General features: G+C 43.1%; 1 protein-coding gene across 1 annotated transcript in view; it reads right to left on the bottom strand.

Moving 5' to 3' along the window:
- celsr3 (cadherin, EGF LAG seven-pass G-type receptor 3) overlaps window positions 1-20,026 on the bottom strand; it is a gene marked incomplete at its 5' end in the record, with an annotated part of 148,125 nt that overhangs the window by 23,024 nt on the left and 105,075 nt on the right. Inside the window, 5 exons of the mRNA XM_080762855.1 lie at window positions 1,352-1,478; window positions 1,672-1,839; window positions 3,448-3,628; window positions 4,199-4,354; window positions 12,743-12,938. Coding sequence (XP_080618981.1) covers window positions 1,352-1,478; window positions 1,672-1,839; window positions 3,448-3,628; window positions 4,199-4,354; window positions 12,743-12,938 — 828 coding nt within the window. The remainder of the gene's footprint in view (window positions 1-1,351; window positions 1,479-1,671; window positions 1,840-3,447; window positions 3,629-4,198; window positions 4,355-12,742; window positions 12,939-20,026) is intronic.

Here is a 20,026-nt window from a genome sequence, read left to right as displayed (position 1 = left end):
GGGGTCCCCGGACCCCACTTTGCGAACCACTGCTATAGCGTCCTATAGCATTCTGTGCATAATAGGCTAACCTCGGTCCCAGCCTTACACGTCTGCGAAGAGAAAAGCCTGGTCACAACCTAAGGCAGAGAGTGCATAGCCGGAAGTGTCGGGCCGGAACATCCGGAACATCCGTCAGATGTATTTCCCCCGGATATACGATATTTTCCAACCAATCATAACACTAAATCTGTTTACATACACGGAGAATGTAAACAGATTTGTAAAGCGTCGACGTGATTTCCTTGAGCGGTACTTCTGCCAAGATCCCACTAGCAATGCACTCTACAACGTAGGTCCTGCACAGCGTGATAATAGGCCAAACATTTAGCCTAAAAAAGGTGAAAATAGCAGTACATATTCGTAGTGTAGACCCACTGGGGGACACCGGTCAATAAAATATATAGGTTACTTACTGTAACAGGACAAATGACGCTTTAGTATGGGCATTTATTTATTGGCTCCTTATTGGTAGTGATGGAAATACGACACTCAGGTAGACATTCAGAAAGATGCTATCAGAAAGCTTCTCCTGATTTGATGGGCAGAGGAAAAGAAGCCAAGCTCTCTGCAATGTGAGCTTGGTTCTCAACCTCTAACCCTACATGGGGGAGGGTCTGCTTATTTTTGGGGGTCCCAAATTCAAAAAATATTATTTTGGGGGGTCCCTAGTTCAGAAATAATATATTTTTTTAATAAATATAATTATTTGTGGCTTGAAAAGGTTGAGAAAGACTGCTTCACAAGACCAGTATTTCACTCACATTTAGCCACTAAAGTTGATTTATGCAAACTGGGAAAGGGATTTACGAGGAAGTAAAATAAGCTGCTCTAACAGGAGATCTCTAGGAGATTTCATAATCGAATGTTATGCCAGAACACTTATTGTATTGCATACGTATTGTATTGCTCTTGACAGTGCAGTGCACGCCCAGGAGAGAGAAAGGGAGACAGAGAGTGAGTGTGTGTGCATATGAGAGAGAGAGAGAGAGAGAGAGAGAGAGAGAGAGAGAGAGAGAGAGAGAGAGAGAGAGAGAGAGAGAGAGAGTAAGTGGTACTTGCAGGCACTTCTGGCAAAAAAGGGCGTCATGATTGGCAACATAACAGACATCCTTTTAGTGGGTATCGCTCCTGTAGTGAGATGTGATGTGAGATCATACACCAGGGGGAAAAAGTAATTTATCTGCTGGTGGTTAAGTGTGAAAGGAGTCAATTGCCTATTTTGTTTGTGTTTTCTCACATAAAAAGAAAACACCACCCATGCTCAAATACAGCATGTACTAAATCAACACCCCACTATGTGACCACCGACCTCTCTCTGAGAGCTGTCCATGAGCACTCCAAAGGTGCCCAGTCTGTGACACTGACAGCGCACGTGAGACGTGTTCCTGTAGACGACCATGCAGTCCCTCACTGTCCAACAACCGCCCAGCTCATACCTGGAGGGAGAGAGAGAGAGCGGAGGAGGGAGGAGGATGTCAATGTTACAGGTGTGAGAAACGAGGACAATTAGCGTTTATGTACGTGTACTGTGTGTGTGTGTGTGTGCGTGCATGTGTGTGTGTGTGTGTGTGTGTGTGTGTGTGTGTGCATGCGTGGCACGCGTGCGTGCGTGCATGCACTAGCACTCACATGTTGCTGTGGTTCCACTGCACACACAGAGGCTTGCTGCGGTTGGCTGTCTCGAGCAGCTTGAACTCCAAAAGGAGCGGCTGGTCCAGGTGTCCGCCCACAAACGTGTGGTTGTTGTAGACAGACACACTGACCACCGGGGAGTTCATTACTGGATGTCTGGGCAGCCTGGGGGTCAGAGAAACATGGAGTTAAGAGATATATACACAAGTGTGACACACATTTCTTTCTGTCTGTGCTCAGGTAATGTCCTCGGGCACAGACCTAGATAACTTTTGGTTTTCATCCAAGCGGAGACAAATTTAGACCCAGGACACACTACACTGTGCTTGGTAGGATATACAACTATGTTTAACTTAAGGGGAAGTTAATAGGGCCGGAGCTTTGAAACACTGTTACTAACAGACACGCTACAGCCACTGGGGACTTCATTAGGAGCTGGTCTGACTCTGGAGGTCTGGACGTTAGGAATAGGATAAGAGAATATAAACGTTAAATATAAAAGAACAGACAGAAATGCCTGATTGGTCTAGATACTGACACTGCGGGGGGGGGGGGGGGGGGGGGGTTGTATTTAATGATTTATCTTTTTTCACAATTTTTTTATTTAACTACATTGCAAAAGTTGCATTACTTTTCATGTAAAATTACTTAATTTCTGTAAACTGTAAACATGCTTTCTTGTTTAGAACCTAGCTCGAGTTAACATAACAAGCTTTCTTGGATGACATCTTAGGATAAATGTAGACCTATTTGACAGTGCAGAAACATAATTGCCTTCCTTGATGTATTAATTGAGAATCAACGACCATCACCTGGGCACAGTCACATACACACACAGCTCCCCTCTGCAGGCCTCTACTACTGAAAGTTACTGCACGGAGTCTGTCTCATTTTACTCCAAAAGCACTTGAATATGATGGAATACGATTAAAGCTCACATTTCATATCACACACACCATAATTTACTAGCCCCCTAAAGAAAAATCGATATACGATATATCGTTGCATGCTTAGAAAGAAGCATACTAGCTCCCGAAGAGAGACAGCTTAACAGACATGGAGATACAGTATGTGAGGGGGAATGGATCCGCTATCAATCTATATGTCTTGGAAACTGCTGGGAGATATACTGAAGGTCTAGACCCTTTTTGTGCCTCCATCATGATTATGTCAAGGCGTAGTTAGCTAGAGGCAAAGCAAAGGAATATTGGAATGAGGCAAACAGCAAATCATCACAGTATAGTAGGGGCGGAAATATGTACAGTAGGTACCTGATGATTTGATTTGATTGAGAGGATACGATTAGATTTTAACGTGTGTCATGCCCATTCATCAGAAATCAATTGAGGAACTTAGCAGCGGCCATGTTTGCAGTTTAGGAGGGTGCTCTCTGCTGCTGCACTAGCCCCTAACTCCTACAGGTCATATACAGGGGCGACTGTAGCTCAGGAGGTAGAGCAGGTCGTCCAATGATCCATGGGTCGGCGGTTAGAATCCCGGCTCCTCCCGTCTACATGTCGAAGTGTCCTTGGGCAAGACACTGAACCCCATGTACTATGTGTACTATGTAAACTCTTCATTTCCATTTTTCCAGCCATTCAGTTGCAATTGTTTTTATAATTTGGGGACCCCCACAAAATATGTTAGCAACGCCCCGAGTGGTCGCAAACCCACGGGTTGAGAACCCCTGTCCTAGATGCCTTCTTTATTCAGTTATACAGTATGCCTGATAAATAAATAATATTGATATTTAGTCTCAGTAGGAGTTGGTACCTGACTCCTCGTCTGTCGGTGTGGTACTTGGGAGGCAGCGCCGCGCCCAGGCTGCGGTAGATCAGCATGATGACAATGCTGATTGGTGGCTCGGGCATTGAGACAGAGCGCCTGGCAGCAGTGTATTCTCCTGTCTGATTGGATGACATGCTGACAGGGGCGGAGCCAGAGTTCTGAGGTCCTGAAGCTGCAGAAGAGCAAGCGTGTGTGAGTCAAATAGATTATCAATCTCCGTCTCGGGCACATGACCGTGCACTTGAACTTGACGGTGATTTACGTCATGGGCCCCGATGGTAATGGTAGGGTCACAAGAAACCCCTATAAAAACATTGCCCAATACTAATAGCCGGTCAGCAAGTGGATTCATGAATGTATGTATAATATAGACAATATTTTAGGCCAATAAAAAAGACACCACATTTCCCACTTTAAACAAAAGAAGCCTGTCGGCTTCCGGACTAATGGGGATTACAATGCAAATAAAAAGTACATGAAGCCGTGGACTTAGCGCCCTCTACCGATATTGACGTCAGATTTCGGTGCTCTATAACTAAAGGCTGATTCAGACTCTGAAACCCAAAATAGCCAACCTAAAAGCTCACAGTGCTCTATTTCCGTTGCGTGACGGAGCATAAATTAGGCATTAGTCTACCCACACAATAAGACATAGTTTCTTGAATGATCCTCATATGTTTAAATAAATACTGCATACATATACCTTCCTTCTCTGCGCGTTCCTTGTCTTTCCAACCGTGCTGCTGGTGTCGCTGCGGGACCAGGGCAGCAGGGGGCAGTATGACGTGAGTGTGTGGGTCCCAGACCACCTGGCCGCGGAACAGAGTGGTGTGGTACCGTGGGAAACGTCTGCGCACGTGCGTGTGATTCTCCACCCGGTCCAGATTCATCACTGTCAAAACACACACACACACACACACACACACACACACACTCATCAATTATACGTGTTTTCTTGCGTTTCTAAAGTAGCCCACCAATGGGACGGTACGTTTCTCAGTGAGTGCACTTCAAACCATTCAGTACGGGAGCCCCTTTTGGTGTTTCAAAGCATTATGTTATAGCAGATCTACAAGCTCATAGCGCGGCACTACGAGCTTGTAGGTCTGCTATTTTATGAAAAATCGTAGAAATGTGCCACAAATCTTTCAGAGCGAACGCTTTTAACTCAAATATTTGCTTCTGTTCCGTTGAACAACATATTTTCAGATGGGGGTCGGCGGCCAAATATAGACAATTCTGGGGGTCCTTGACATGAATAAGGTTGAGCACCACTGACATACTGTAGAAACATAGGGTTTTCAGAAAACTGTTAGGATTATCCGTTAGATCCGTTAGAGCACTGTGTGTAACCCATACTAGAATTCTACTACTAGACCCCCCGTCTAAATAAGACACATAATAAGACATAATAAGACACTTAAACAGTAGGTCAATTAGTGTGAATAGCATAGCAAAAGAGAAAGAAAGAAAAGAGGTACAGTAGAAGCACACCAATTACTCTTTAATTAGTGTGAGTGTAAAAGTCCCATAAAATCCATAAAAAACACATAAATAAAGAATACTGGTATATAATTACTGTAAATGGGTTATTAAACAGTAGGTCCATGTTGAATAACTGTTCACACACACACACACACACACACACACACACACACTCCCACACACACACACACACACACACACACACACACACACACACACACACACACACACACACACACACACACACACACACACACACACACACACACACACACACACACACACACACACAATATAAATGTTCTTCAGACACATTAATCACCTATATATATATTACGTTTACGTTTCACACCAAAGATTAATAAGAGTAAATAAAGACGTCCAGAGTTCAGAATGGTAATATGGGGTTTTAGTGTACATAATGTCCATATTGAACAGCTTCTAGTGGAGAGTAGACCGCATTGAGTGAGCACTTGACCCAGAAAATACAATAAGAACCGTACTCAATACACAGAAAGAGTGTTGTGAACACCACTCAATACAACAGATGGTGTGTGTGTGTGTGTGTGTGTGTGTGTGTGTGTGTGTGTGTGTGTGTGTGTGTGTGTGTGTGTGTGTGAGCGCGCGTGCGTGCATGTGTGCGTGTGTGTGTGAATTGTGTACCTGTCTGTTTGTCTCCATCACCTGATGATTGCTGCACAGTAAGCACTCGAAAGTGAATGTACCATCACAGCTGCAGTTATTTCATTGTAATTAATTCATGTTCACTGGGAGCTATTGAAGGTGCGTGCGTGCGTGCATGCGTGTGTGTTTGTGTCAGTGTGGGCTACATGTCTAGACTCACTCTACAAGTCAGTCTCTAAACATTTTGTTCAAATAGAACACAACACACAAAAAAAAAAAACTGCATTGCAGAACCCACCCAAAGCATTTAGAGTGGTCCTCCATTTTGGAGTTGTGACGGTCAGTGTTAATTTTGTTGACTAAGACAAATCTGTAAGGCAGCAGGAGGCTATTAGCCAATTTGAATGCACTATCCTATTGGCGCGACTGTCTGCCAGCAGGTCATGTAAATAGACCAGCTTGGCTTCAGATGGAGATGGCTTCAGTTGGTGCTACCTCTCTTCCTGCTTTGCTTAATAACCCAGCCAAGCGTAAATTACCACCGTACATAGCCAAGTTAGACAACCCTATTATACTTAAATCTGGACACAAATTCAGGCATTTCTTAATAAATTCTAAGGTGCGACTGGGGAGAGAGATTTGGATACTGCAATATGCTGAAGATGTTTGGGAGTCAATTCTGGGTAATATTCATTCCAACACAATAAATGCCAGACACACTTTGGTTCAGTTCAAAGTGGTCACAGACTACACTACTCGAAGTCAAGGCTTCATGCCACATTGACGTGGGCGTACGCCAAAACCCACGCTCGAATTTGATAAATGAGGGCCTAAGACTAAATCAGAATTTGCTGTCAGTACCACTGGATCAAGGTCATATATTTATTTCTTGTCATTTGATACTAAAATGAAAACACAATTGGCCTGTGTTCAGTTGGCCTGTGTTGCGTCTCCTCACTGGCAGGTGAGCCAGTAGGGTACAACAGCAGTGAAAACACTGTTGGGAGGAATTCCTTGGCCACTGGAAAAAGACAGCGAAACAGGGCAAGGGAAAATGCTGGCCCTGTTGTATATGCTGTTGTATACTGTATATGGAACATAAAATACTGTGAACCTGTTCACAATGTTTACCTAACTTTGCTACTACAGAGAAAGCATGGACATGTACATAATGTTACTCTTTTTTTGAGTGTTGCAACCACTCCTATAGACAGCTATGTGTGCCCCTGTCCCTGGGTTCTATGCTGCTGGATTGTCTGAAGGAAGCCAAACAAAAATAAGTTTGACTATGTACCTGTACACAAGATATAACAATGAATAGTACAACCGTGAACCTTGAATAACTAAATTGGGGCGAGAAAAAAGAAGTAAGGCTATGAGGAGGACCAGCAGAGGACATCAATTTCATGAGAGCCAAAGGTGCTCTGGTCGTGACTTAACCAGTTAATGTGCTGAACACACGTCTTCAATGTCTGTCTCAATGTCCAGGTACCACGCTGTGTCACTATATCATGGTACCACAGTCTCAATGTCCTGAACTGTCTCAATGTCCAGGTACCACGCTGTGTCACTATATCATGGTACCACAGTCTCAATGTCCTGAACTGTCTCAATGTCCAGGTACCACGCTGTGTCACTATATCATGGTACCACAGTCTCAATGTCCTGAACTGTCTCAATGTCCAGGTACCACGCTGTGTCAAATATATCATGGTACCAGTGTCTCAATGTCCTGCACACTGTCTCAATGTCTGTCTCAATCTGCTGGGACCAAACTGTCTCAATTTCCTAGTACCACATTGAATCTGGCTATGACAATTTACATGAGGAACATTTTCTGTACGTGTATCTGCACGCGCGCGTGTGTGTGTGTGACTGTGTGTGTGTGCTTGCGCGTTCGTGCGTGCACACATACAACATGTGTGTAGTTGAGGTGACATGTTTATCTGTCGCTACATGTGGGAGTATAACGTTTCCTGTCTGTGTGTCTGTCAAAGCTGCAGCTGCTATATTTCTCTGCTCTGCGTTGACATTCCCACAGATTGCTCTACCATTTCCCAAGTGAAATGAAGACGACAGTGGCTGATGCATATCCACAATATCTAGCTGTTGTAAAATGGTATGTCCAATCCACGCCTAAAGAATGACTTGTACATCTTAGTGTAAGATCATTTCACTTCTACCGACCATTTATTTTATTTGTTTTTTAGTGGTGCAACCACTCCCTTACGGATCTATGTGTGTGTGTGGGTGGGTGGCTGGCTGGGTGTCTGGGTGGGTATGAGCACGAAAACAGCACACACACATTAACTGTATGCTTTCGGGTGTGCCAGTACAGTACAGTGACAGTACAGTACAGTAGAGGGTACAGTAGGGGGACCCCCCACACGGTAACTCTGTCATTTCTCAACCGTTTCGGACACGGAACGGCTCGCCGGAATCGGCCGGCACCCTGGGTGCGTTTCTGTGGGTCTGGAACTTCCGACTTCCACATGGAGTTGCACCACTCACTTCACAGTTCACACGGGTGTGATTTTTTGTCTCCACCAGCCGAAAGGCATGGCAGAGACTATCTTTTGCACCCTGTCCGTTTGTGTGTCCGTCCGTCAGACTCTGTCCTTCTGTCTGTGTACGGCCTGTTACAGCGCCACCATGATGCTGATTTTTGCAAAACACATTTTTTGACAGTATACTGCTTTGTCCAAACATGACGCAAATCGGTACACAGATATCTAATAGTCAGTAAACTAAAGGGGTCTTTCGTATTTTTCATTTTCCATTGGCTAAGATTGGCTTCCAAAGTTTGCAGGAGTGGTCAGTTTTGAGCGAAATTCCTCAAATCATGAACACAGCGTGCAATTTTCACGCACATAAGGAAGAAAGTACAAGGAAGAAACTTTTGAAAATGTACAAATCGGTACACATGAACTCTATAGTCAAGTGATCAAGATCAAGATCGATCCGTCCGATTTTTCATATTCCATCCTGATTGACAAATTCCGAACATTGCCGACCCACGATAACCTACCTGACCTGTGCTCCGAGCCTCCGCCGACCCACGATAACCTACCTGACCTGTGCTCCGAGCCTCCGCCGACCCACGATAACCTACCTGACCTGTGCTCCGAGCCTCCTAGGAGCATTTCTTTTCTCTGTATGTCTTGTTGCAAGGGTTGCGTGACAAAGTATAAATTCTCTCTCTCTCTAGCACTGCAACAGCCCCTGCAATGCATTACTAGATAGAGCTGAACGAGCACATTGTAATGTAAAAGTTAACTTCCAGGTGCTATATGTGCCAGGCCATTCTTTGCAACTTCTCATGGGCTAAAAATGGCCCAGAGCAGCATTGCAGCAAGTATGCAGTGATCAAATAAATGGTGCATTAGTCACCCATTCACACACACATTCATACACCGATGGCGGCGGAGACCATCCGAGGCACCAACCTCCACATCGGGAACAATTTGGGCTTCAGTGTCTTGCTCAAGGACATTTTGAACTCTGGGGAACCCAGGATTGAACTGGACCCATCCGGCCACTCTACCCCTGAGCCACTGCCGCCCCTCATTAACTAACCCGCCACAAAGTACTGATCACACAGTAATGTGCGATTTGTGGAGTTATTATGTTAACATTATTTTAATAAACCAAGGGGGCCCTAAACAGTAACTAACCGACACACCACAAAGATTGAACACAGACAGTGTTATGTGTTCGTAGTTCGTACAGTCATATTATGACCCCTTAATGTCCCCTTGAATATACTTTGCGGACCTGTGCTGTCATTGTGCCCTGTTCTTTTATTGGACAGTAAAGTGTCTAAGATGTGATGTATATCATACAGTAAGTATCATCTGTATATTAGCAGCTACAGTACATTACTGATTTCAGATGTATAGTACTAGAATTTCGCCGGCCTTCGGCCGGCGAATCCTAGTTACATTGCAGCACAATATGGGAAGAAGGAAATTGCGAGTTGACAGACTCCACTTCATGTTTCAGCTGTGTTTTTAAACTCAGTAGTGTGCCCTGCACATGTAGTAACGGATGGGTTATAAATTATTATAATAACAGAAAGTGTTTTTTATTTCTCATAAATACGCAAACATGGTGAAACAACTACAGTCACAGAGAGCAGTGGCAAGGTAGCTGCTGCCTGCTAACGATGCAAACAACAGCCTTGCCTGTCGTGTGTGTGTGTGTGTGTGTGGGGGGGGGATAGCACTAATTTTCGACATTTTACTGTGTCATAAATATTTACATCTGTAGCCTATATTGTGATTACATTTGACCGTACATTTGACTCTTGTGTTATATTCTTGTGAAATATTCAGTAAAGTATTGTGGTGAAATATTCACCCCAAGTTGATAAGATATGCAGAGAATATAATACCAAGAAGCCCCAGTTTGAAATGCATTAGGCCACAGACCCCCATTTGATACCATTTGCTCTCTGGGAAAATCAGGGTCCATTTGGTTCCATTTGTATGCTCTTGGAGTATGATGACTGTGCTAACAGTATTATCATCAAATATGTCTCAGTTTGAAGATTCAAAAAAACATATTTCATATGTGTGAGCTTGTAAAGTCGAACGTTCAACCTAGAGACAGTGTTGCCAAGTCTGATCATTATAAGCTACTTTGGACTTGTTTATCTATTGGTAGTCCTTGACATGGAAATGTTTGAGTTCCACTGCTCTGAAACAACATTAGACAACAAAGTGTGACAGTCAACACTATAATTGATTATTTTAAGACTAATTTCCGGACCATTTCTGATTTACCTACTTTGAACTGGCCTATTAACATTTTTATAGACCTGGTTGCTTGTTTCACTCTCACATCCACGATATGTGGCAACCCTGGTCCCTGGTTTGTTTTGGTTTGGTTTGCGTGTGGATGTTGTTTTGTGTTGCTTTAGCATCTTTAGCACAGTATCTATCACAGGGTGCAGCAGCTGCTGCTGTCATGAAAACGCAAGTTTCTGTCCCAGAAGCTCACGTTAGGTCTGCGCACACTGTACGTTGCTATGGCAAGCTGTCATCAAATGCTGCTAACGTTGTGGTCAGCACTGTTAGCATGTGTGCTATCAGGCAAAAGCTGAGATAGATATAAAACTACTGGCCAAAATGTCATACAAAACACAACCCCTCAAATCGGAATGTGATTGTGACCTACAGACCATCATGATTTGCTTGCTGGACCTATAAATAATTTATTTGCATTAAATTGCCACTCGCCTTAGCCTGCATGCCTATTCCTGTGTGTCTCTGTGTGTGTGTGTGTGTGTGTGTGTGTATGTGTGTGTGTGTGTGCGCGTGTGCGCAAGACAGACGTGCGTGTGTGTGCAGGCTGAGAGCTGCTGACTGTGATTGACGTGTGAGCTGGATAAATCAGTGAGAGTTGGAAAAAGCGCACGCAGAGCCAACTCGCAGGCAGTGCCTCAGGCCAGATGCCTGAGAATCGGCACAGGATTCTCTGGGTCACCAGTGTTGGTGTGACACACACGGCTTCCACATTTAGCTTCATACTGGGTGAAAGTGGCGTTCCAAAAATTATTTTTCCCCTCGGAATTCTTATTCACAATGAGATGGAGTTGAGGTGTTTGTGTTTGCTTGCTGGAGCTATAATTAATGTATTTGCATTAAATGTCCACTCGCGCATCGAAGTAAAAAGCAAGATGGCCGATTGTGAGACTGAAAAGTAGCTGTGGGGGCGGGCCTGGAGGGCCTATGAGAACACGGAGAAGTGTTGCCAGGTTTGCGAATTGTAAGCGAGTTGCAGTGTGTGTAAGTAGCGTGGTTAAAGTCCTTGTTTCTGCCCCTGTTGTGGCAACAGCATAATGTCCACAGTTTCTGTCCACCGCTTTTGGCACGTGACCAACTCCACAATTGTTAAATTAGATATTTTGTCTGTGTGCGCGTGCGTGTGTGTGTGTGTGTGTGTGTGTGTGTGTGTGTGTGTGTGTGTGTGTGTGTGTGTGTGTGTGTGTGTGTGTGTGTGTGTGTAGGTGCGAGTGTGAAATTGGTTCGTCTATCTGTTGCTGCCAAGCCTGCCGCTGTCTCTAAGCTGTCTGGCTCTGTATGGCTCAGTCATCATCATTTGCATTAGTGTCAGCTGTGTCTGAGGAATTAGTGCCTAGTGCCTATAGCATTGGATTGTGTCATCATAACCAATTTCACAGCTGCATATTATGCATTATATGAGTAAATCTCTACATGTGTGTCATTTGTAAGAGATGAATTTTCATTACAGTCTAACCCAGAAAAAGAAATATTGGGATTTATTGCCAGCAAGAAAGCTGAGCTCAGCCATTTTGAAGACACTGAATAAAGTGTGTGTGGCCTGCACAGCTATACCGTTGGAGAAATAGCACTGCAGTAATTCAGCAAACAAACCAATGTTGTATTTCTATATATCAAGATATAGTATACATAGTTAAATGTACTACATATACTGCATGTCATTCTGGAATCTAACCTAAACTACAGTATGCTACCTACTGCATATCATAGTCAATATCTGTGTATGTGTAATGTGCATATGCCCAAAAACAAAAAGCAACAAAAGTGTTGAGTATATAATGTACAAATAAGCCTAAGCATGGAGGATCGCACTCAGAAATAAAAGCTTGTTATTGTTCCATATGCGTCAAGATGAGTGTGTGCACGCTTTGATCACAACATGTTGCATTACCTCCCTAATAATAATAATAACCTTATTTATATAGCACTTTTCTCATGTGTCACAAACTGCTGCACAAACATAAGACACAATACACAGAAAAGAAGAAATTCACAAAGCTGTGAAAATAAAACGAGCTAATACAAATGAAACAAGGAATAACCGTGAGCAAAAGGTAATGAAACAAAGCAAAGGATATTTACCGGAATGATTTCTGGTGATTTAAACAATATAAGGGAATCAGTGAGGCGGACGTTGTCTCATTCCAGAGCCTTTAGGAGCTCTGGAATCACCCGTAGTTACATTACGGACGTTTAGGACAGCCTTTGCCTGACACAGGGAAGTTCATAGGGGGCAGGAGCTCAGAGATGTAACGAGGACCCTTTCGAGCCTTAAACGATTCTAAAAACAACCGGAAGCAGGTGAAGTGTTGCGTGCGTGCGTGCGTGTGTACGTGCGTGCGTGCGTGCGTCTCCTCTCAGCTCACCAATATTGGGGGCGACCAGGGCCACGGGGTTGAGGTAGGTGAGTTTCATGTTCTGGGCCAGGTTCTGGGCATACTGCTCCAGCAGTTCAGCCAGGCCTGCCGGACCACCCTGGACGTGACCCTGACTCTGGGCCAGAGCGCGCCACAGGCCCGTAGTACCAGGACTCAGTAGTCCACTGCTGCCCCGCACGATGTTCTGAAGAAGAAAAAAAAAAGACACATTTGTGATCAAGAGAGAGAATGACATCAGAGAATGAAACTCAATCCATTCCATAGACACAGCTAATGCAAATTACTGCAATCACAGGCTCCTAAAGAGTTGGGGTTGGTGTTGAAGTGTCCTTGAGCAACACACTGAACCCCTAATTGTTCCCGATGAGCAGGTTGGTGCCTTGCATGGTTTCCTCGGCCATCAGTGTATGAATGGGTGTGTGAAAGGGTGAATGTATAGTGCACAATCTATAAGCGCCTTGGATAAAGGAGTTATATAAATGCACCATTTACCATTTTGTTCTTATGGACCACTTCTGTACAGAGAGCAGGGACGTGCACACATGGATATCAAAGAGGGCTTCAGCCCCTGTCATTTCACCCGTCTGTAAAACAACTGCTCTCTCCAGACCACGAATGCAGCAGCATTTACTAAAGAAATGCAAATGCCCTCCTGTCCTTTCCATGCTATACCGGAAGGCAGAGTTCAGGAGAATTGTTTTTTTTTCTCCTGAACTAATTTGTTTCGAAATCCACCGTACGTACACCACATCTCCAGTAGATAAAGAGTGCAGGGTTTGCGCCTGAAAATAGCTGATCTACAGTACTGATGATTATGTTACTGGAATTCCAGGAAGAAGTTCCAGACGTTTATTTCACACACTGCGAGGTGTAGTAGTTATACTGCTAATGCGTTTCTATTTTGGGCCAAAAGTGCCCTCTTATGGGATTTCAGCCCCTGCCTCTCTAACACTCTCTGCATGTGCCTGTACAGAGAGGCCTATTATACAGTGCAAAGTGAAATAGTGAAATGGCCAGATGGCCAGAGTGTATCTATGGGAGAAATGACAGAGGGAGCAGGGTTGAGCAGATGGGTGGGGATTATACAGCATAAAAGAAAAAACAAGAGGAGCAGACAAAGATTGGACAAACTGCAGTGTAGCACGGTTGCGGTCTGACGATTTTCTATTCACCTCATTTCTATCCTTATTCTCATTGTCGTTTAGTTATACATACTCCAGATTGACGCTTGGTTGCGAGTGAGTGTTGCCAACACAAAATAACAGATCTAATATATCTCACAAGGCGATGCGCTGTGAGCTTGTAGATGGGCTAGTTTAGGTGCACGAAACGGCACGCCACAAAATATAAATCAGGCAATGATTAATCTCGTAAGCCAGCAGTGTCTTAAAAATTAAAGCATTGTTAGCCATTCAACATTACACCCAATTCATCCAGTTTATAGTGAATAGTGAATGTAATGTACTTAGGCTGAAAATACTATTTTCCATTACATTTAAACCAATTTAAATAATGGACTAAGCCCATTATTCTATTGGTGATGTAGACCAGGGGTTCCCAACCTTTCTATCACCACGTGCCGGCTGCCAGTTCATACAATGTTCATGGACCGGCATGGCCCCTGCTTGCTTGCTTTTTCTTTCTATCTTTCTTTCTTCCTTCACCGAGGTCTAATGGCCACAACCTAACATGTCACGCGAGATGACAGTTTATTTTGCTATTTTGTTGTCAGAAACGGCAAGAATCGGAACAGCTCTGCTGCAATACTCACTTTGAGTGACCACACTGATATCTTGATACACAAGGTGAGTAGTCTATTGGGAAGAAATTACATTTGTTCTTCTCACTTAACCATAAGGTGTCACAACCAATATCCACTTTCTGTGTAGCTACATCGGTGATTATCTTATTCAGTATAATGCACAGCATAATGCACACGCATGCACACGCAAGACGCACGCACACACGCACACACGCACACACACACACACACACACACACACACACACACACACACACACACAGTGTACTGATGATTATGTTACTGGAATTCCAGGAAGAAATTCCAGTCGTTTATTTCACACACTGCGGGGTGTAGTAGTTATACTGCTAATGCGTTTCTATGGCAACGCATAACACACCTTGTGTGTTTTGCCACAGATATCTATGTTGTTACTAGCCAATGTTTAAAGGAAAATGTAATTTCCCACAGAGTATGAGGTGTCTCTATTACTGCTAATGTATTACTATAGCAACACCTAATACACCTTGTTATAGCCAAAAACAACGTATTTGGCAAATGGCAATATGCCGCTGGTGACTGTGTTAATGGCCGAGGCAAAGGCAAAGCACAGGTCAGGGAGAATGTCACACATTGCCATTATTGCCAGTGCAGTTACCATAGCAACCCATAAGCCACCTTGTTAACCAACGACAATATATTGATCTCTCACGGATCGCTATAGTCCGCCAACTGGGACTTCACTCGGTGTGTGCTATACTCAGTTGTTCATTTATATTCTAGAAGAGCTGAGAGCGGTGACATCATCATATGCACAGAGAGAGGTAAGCACAGTGGGCTTTGAACGGGAGCCAGAGAACATGTGTGGCTCCCATCATTATTATTACACCCACGACAGGCATTCAATGAGAATAATGAGTTCCCTATAAGCAAATACTGTGTATGTGTAACCTAACATATGCAAATACTGTGTATATGTAACCTACTGTAACCTTATGCAAATACTGTGTATGTGTAACCTAACCGAGCGGCATAGTAGTTCTACTACTATTGGAACTAGTGCTACAGTACTACTATTGAAAGTACTAGTAATAGCACTATTATTGGAACTACTATTGAAAGTACTAGTAACAGCACTGCTGTGGGGAGGAAACCTCATAACTCCATTTTTGAGGTTTTTCATGTTTTGGCATAAATCAGTGCTATTGAACACCATTTAAGTACGGTATGTTGTTTCGAAAATATTGAACCAATGGAAACCCTCAAAATGTCTGCTAAAGCAACTAACTCCACCACCACCTCTCCCCCTCTCATGGAAGTAGTTGACAATATATAAAGTTACAACACCAACTTTGATGAGGCTGTATTGGTTTGTTGTAAAAATATATGGTTTTAATATATGGTTTTCTTAATTTCCCTGAAAAGAAAATATTTTTAATTTCCTGAAAAACCTTTTGGAGTTATGAGGTTTCCTCCCGACAGCAGAGATATATAGTATACCCCACCCAGGGCTCTCAGAATGGGCTGACCAGTCACTACTAACTGTCCGTACTGTACAACCAACCGACTGTTCTATTGATGCCGCCGCCCCCGCACTCTGGAACAACCTACCTCTCCCCATCCCATCTGCCCATGCAGTCCATCCAGGTTTTCAACTCTCTATACTGAAAGCACACCTTATTATACAATATTAATGGGTTATTACTGCTACCTCCACTGCTGTGCTGTGTTATTACTGCTACCTCCACTTCCACTATTAATTCAACTGTCAACGCCGCTAAAATTACAGTAATATGAAACCGCTACTGCATTTCATATTACATGGAAGGCTCCATTTGTTGAGCTGAGAGATCTGAGCTGATATTCAACCTTTTGTGCAGAAATGGGGGTATTGCTGCTTCAATGGTGATCCTCGTACCTAATCACTGAAAACTGGGACATGAATAAAGGACAGTTTAAAAGTGAACAACATCAAATTCAGTTCAGTTTATATGGCGTTTGTCATTTTTCTTTTACCGGTAAACTCTTTCTTTTTGAATTTCCTGACGAAGTGTGTTCTACATTAGCACGGTTGGCCCCAGTAAGAATATAATAAAAATCCAAGAATCACCCTCAAAAACGAGACGACGCATCTCAAGGGGTTTAAACTTCTAATAAAGGTATTATAATGATACTAGGAGTGTTAGTTCACATGCAACATGTCACACATGAACTTGTAGAGCTGTTATTTTCACCATTTTCTTTTTAAAATAATAATAAAAAGGATTTTTCTTTTATCAGTCGAAGATGACACAATAATTATGTGTTGACGTGGGACAATTCTGGAGTATATTATCATGCTGAATGATTCTGCTGCACTTCCATTTCAGGAAGAAAAAAGCTAAACAAATATACAGTATGTCAGTCAGTCACACAAAAACATTCCCACTACACAGCATGTTGACTCCTGCATCTTGAGCTGTTGTTGGAGATGTTATCAGGGCCAATGACAATCTGACTCTGATTACAGTGAAAAGATGTTATCAGGGCCAATGACAATCTGACTCTGATTACAGTGAAAAGATGTTATCAGGGCCAATGACAATCTGACTCTGATTACAGTGAAAAGATGTTATCAGGGCCAATGACAATCTGACTCTGATTACAGTGAAAAGATGTTATCAGGGCCAATGACAATCTGACTCTGATTACAGTGAAAAGGACATGTTGCAATGTTTCACTTCCTGCTGTCATCACCATAGCAACACTGCCTTCCCTCCCCAGGGAGAAACATATTATACAGCCTAACAGCAGCACAGTGTCTTTTATATATATAATATATATAATATTATACAGCCTAACAGCAGCACAGTGTCTATACAGCCTAACAGCAGCACAGTGTCTATACAGCCTAACAGCAGCACAGTGTCTTTTCTGCTGCGCGCCATACAGATGTCTGCTTAGAATTCAGAATCACCTGCTGCGATCTCCATCGCTCTCCTCTGGTTGCAGGCTAGCCTGGCTAATAAGCCAGACCCAATCAGCCGTTGGCGAAATAAAATTGCCTGTGTGATATTAAGTCTGGCTTATTAGCCAGGCTAGTTGCAGACGAAGATGTTCTGAACTACTGTATATCAACCACTTTCAAACAGGCGTCCCTATTTTGGACATGTCATTCATTATTTAGGCAACAAAAAATATATATAATATATAATTTTGAAGATAGCTACAAAATATCTATGTTATAGGATACCTTTGTATAGAATTTAGAAAGAAAGGAATAGAAAGCATGATGTTCTAGAAATCAGATGAAGGTTTATATACAAGATATGCGAGTCAAAACCGATCTATATGTTTACACAGTTTAAGAGCGATAAGTATAGTTCTCAGATTGTGTACAGGGATGAGGGTCAAGTCTCGTGCGTACAGTATTGCAACGATAGCTATCACACCGACAGTAAAAAAAAAAACAGTGGTGGTACAGTATAACTATTTGTATACATCTATACAGAAACTGTTCCCAGTTATCTATCACATAACTCTGAAAAAAACTGTGTTGTTATATTGTTCACACTGTATACAGTTCAAGGTTCAAATGCAACACAGCTTACATTGGCCTTTGTAATGTAAATTCTTCTTATAATAATAAGGCACAACAAAAAAAAGCCCTGAAAGATTACAGTTGCTAATACATAAAAAGGTCACATGTGGTATTAGCGCTTTAGTGATGACTGTTGTACCTTTGGAGGTTAAGTAATGTTAAGCTGTTAACCACTTAACCCCGATACGGGAGTCCTCCAGGGCTCTACACTAGGCCTCCTTTCACTCTACAGTACATATCGTGAAATATAAGATGCTACTGCTTCTACACTATGAAGACCTGAGAGTGGGTGCTAATGTAACTCTGAGCGTGCACACATGGATTGCATTTACACTGAGGATTTGTACTGTGCAGAACAGCCACTCTCCAGAAAATAAAATGAATGACCTTATCTCTGCCACAGACAGGACCTCAGGCTTGCACTCTGATGGGGGGGATTAAACGTAACCTTTTATTTATCCAGGTTAAGTCAACTGAGCACTGATTGTTGTTTATGGCCCCTGTTTTCTCACTTGTGCAGTTATAAGACCCTGTTCTGGGAAGCGCCCACCCCCCAGTACAAACAGTATAACCTGGTACAACCAGGAGAGAGATGGGGGGGGGGGTTACATGCAGTAAAGGCCGTCGGGATCGGGAGTCGAACCCGCGGCACACTGCCAGACTGGATTACCAGCCAAGGTGCCCAGACGGCTATGCCAGAGACGGCTATGCCAGCCGCCCGGGCCAATGGCGCAAATCTTTTAATATATTATTCTTTCAGAGCGAACGTTTATAACTCATATATTTGCTTCCGGTGAGGTCCTTGGAACAACGCATTTTCAGATGGGTGTCGGTGGCCAATTACATATCATTTTGGGGGTCCTTGACATGAAATAGTTTGAGAGACCCACTGACATAGAAACATAGGCTTTTCAGAAAACTGTCATGATTTACAAGACATTCTAGAAACCGGTCTCAGGTCTTAATGGGTTAATCCCTAATCCCTATATATTATATCGCGGCTGTCGGATAGAAACGTCCAAAGCGCTATTTTTGTCAATGTAAAAATATATAAGTGTGTGTTTGTCCTCTGGCTGGTTATTCCCTGAAGAAGACCTACTAGGTCGAAACGTTGGAATCTTTTTTTCTTTTTTAAGATATTCTTTTTTTGCGGCTTAAGCCTTTTATTGTTTTGTTTTTTTTGAAGGGACAGACAGTAGGCTGACAGGAAACGGGAGAGAGATGGGGGAAGACATGCAGTAAAGGCCGTGTCGGCCTCAGGAGTCGAACCCGCGGAACACTGCGACTGGATTACCAGTCGGGTGCCCAGACGGTTACGCCACCGCCTGGGCCGAAACGTTGGATTCTTGTCAATAAATATACAGCATCCCGCCAGCACAGTATTGGACTAAGATTCATTCTGCTATATCTAAATTTGTGTGGAATAGGAAACGCCCACGTCTCAAACTTTCCTTGTTACAGCGGGCCAGAGCTGATGGCGGTCTCTCGTTGCCTAACTTCAAATTATACTATTGGGCTTTCACTCTTCGCCCCCTTTTAAGATATTTCGACTCAACTATAAAAGTCTGTTGGCGAGAGCTTGAGGAGAGTTTGGTTCATCCTGTTGAATTGAGAGATCTGATCTATTCAAACATAACGAATAATCAATGCAAAGTTCGCTTTGGGCCAATCATTTCTCAGTTAGTAACAGTATGGAGAGCGGCTGAAAAATTGCGCAAGATTGATTTGAAATGGAATTCGTTTTCCCCAGTGTTCAACAATGATGGTTTGCTTTTGGACAATCGTCCTATTCGTTTTCCCAGATGGAGTTCCAAGGGGATTCATACTTTGGGTGATTTATTTGATGTTAATGGTTCTTTCCAGAATTTATGTGATATTTTTAACTTGCCTGGTAACTCTTTCTTTTTCTATCTACAATTGAGAACTGCCATGAGGACATACGGGGTTCCAT

The sequence above is a fragment of the Protomyctophum bolini genome (genome assembly GCF_963924005.1).
Source record: "Protomyctophum bolini genome assembly, chromosome: 5".
In the NCBI taxonomy this organism is placed as follows: Eukaryota; Metazoa; Chordata; class Actinopteri; order Myctophiformes; family Myctophidae; genus Protomyctophum; species Protomyctophum bolini.
The sequence above is the reverse complement of the archived record's forward strand: the minus strand, read 5'-3'. Positions and strand labels throughout refer to the sequence as shown.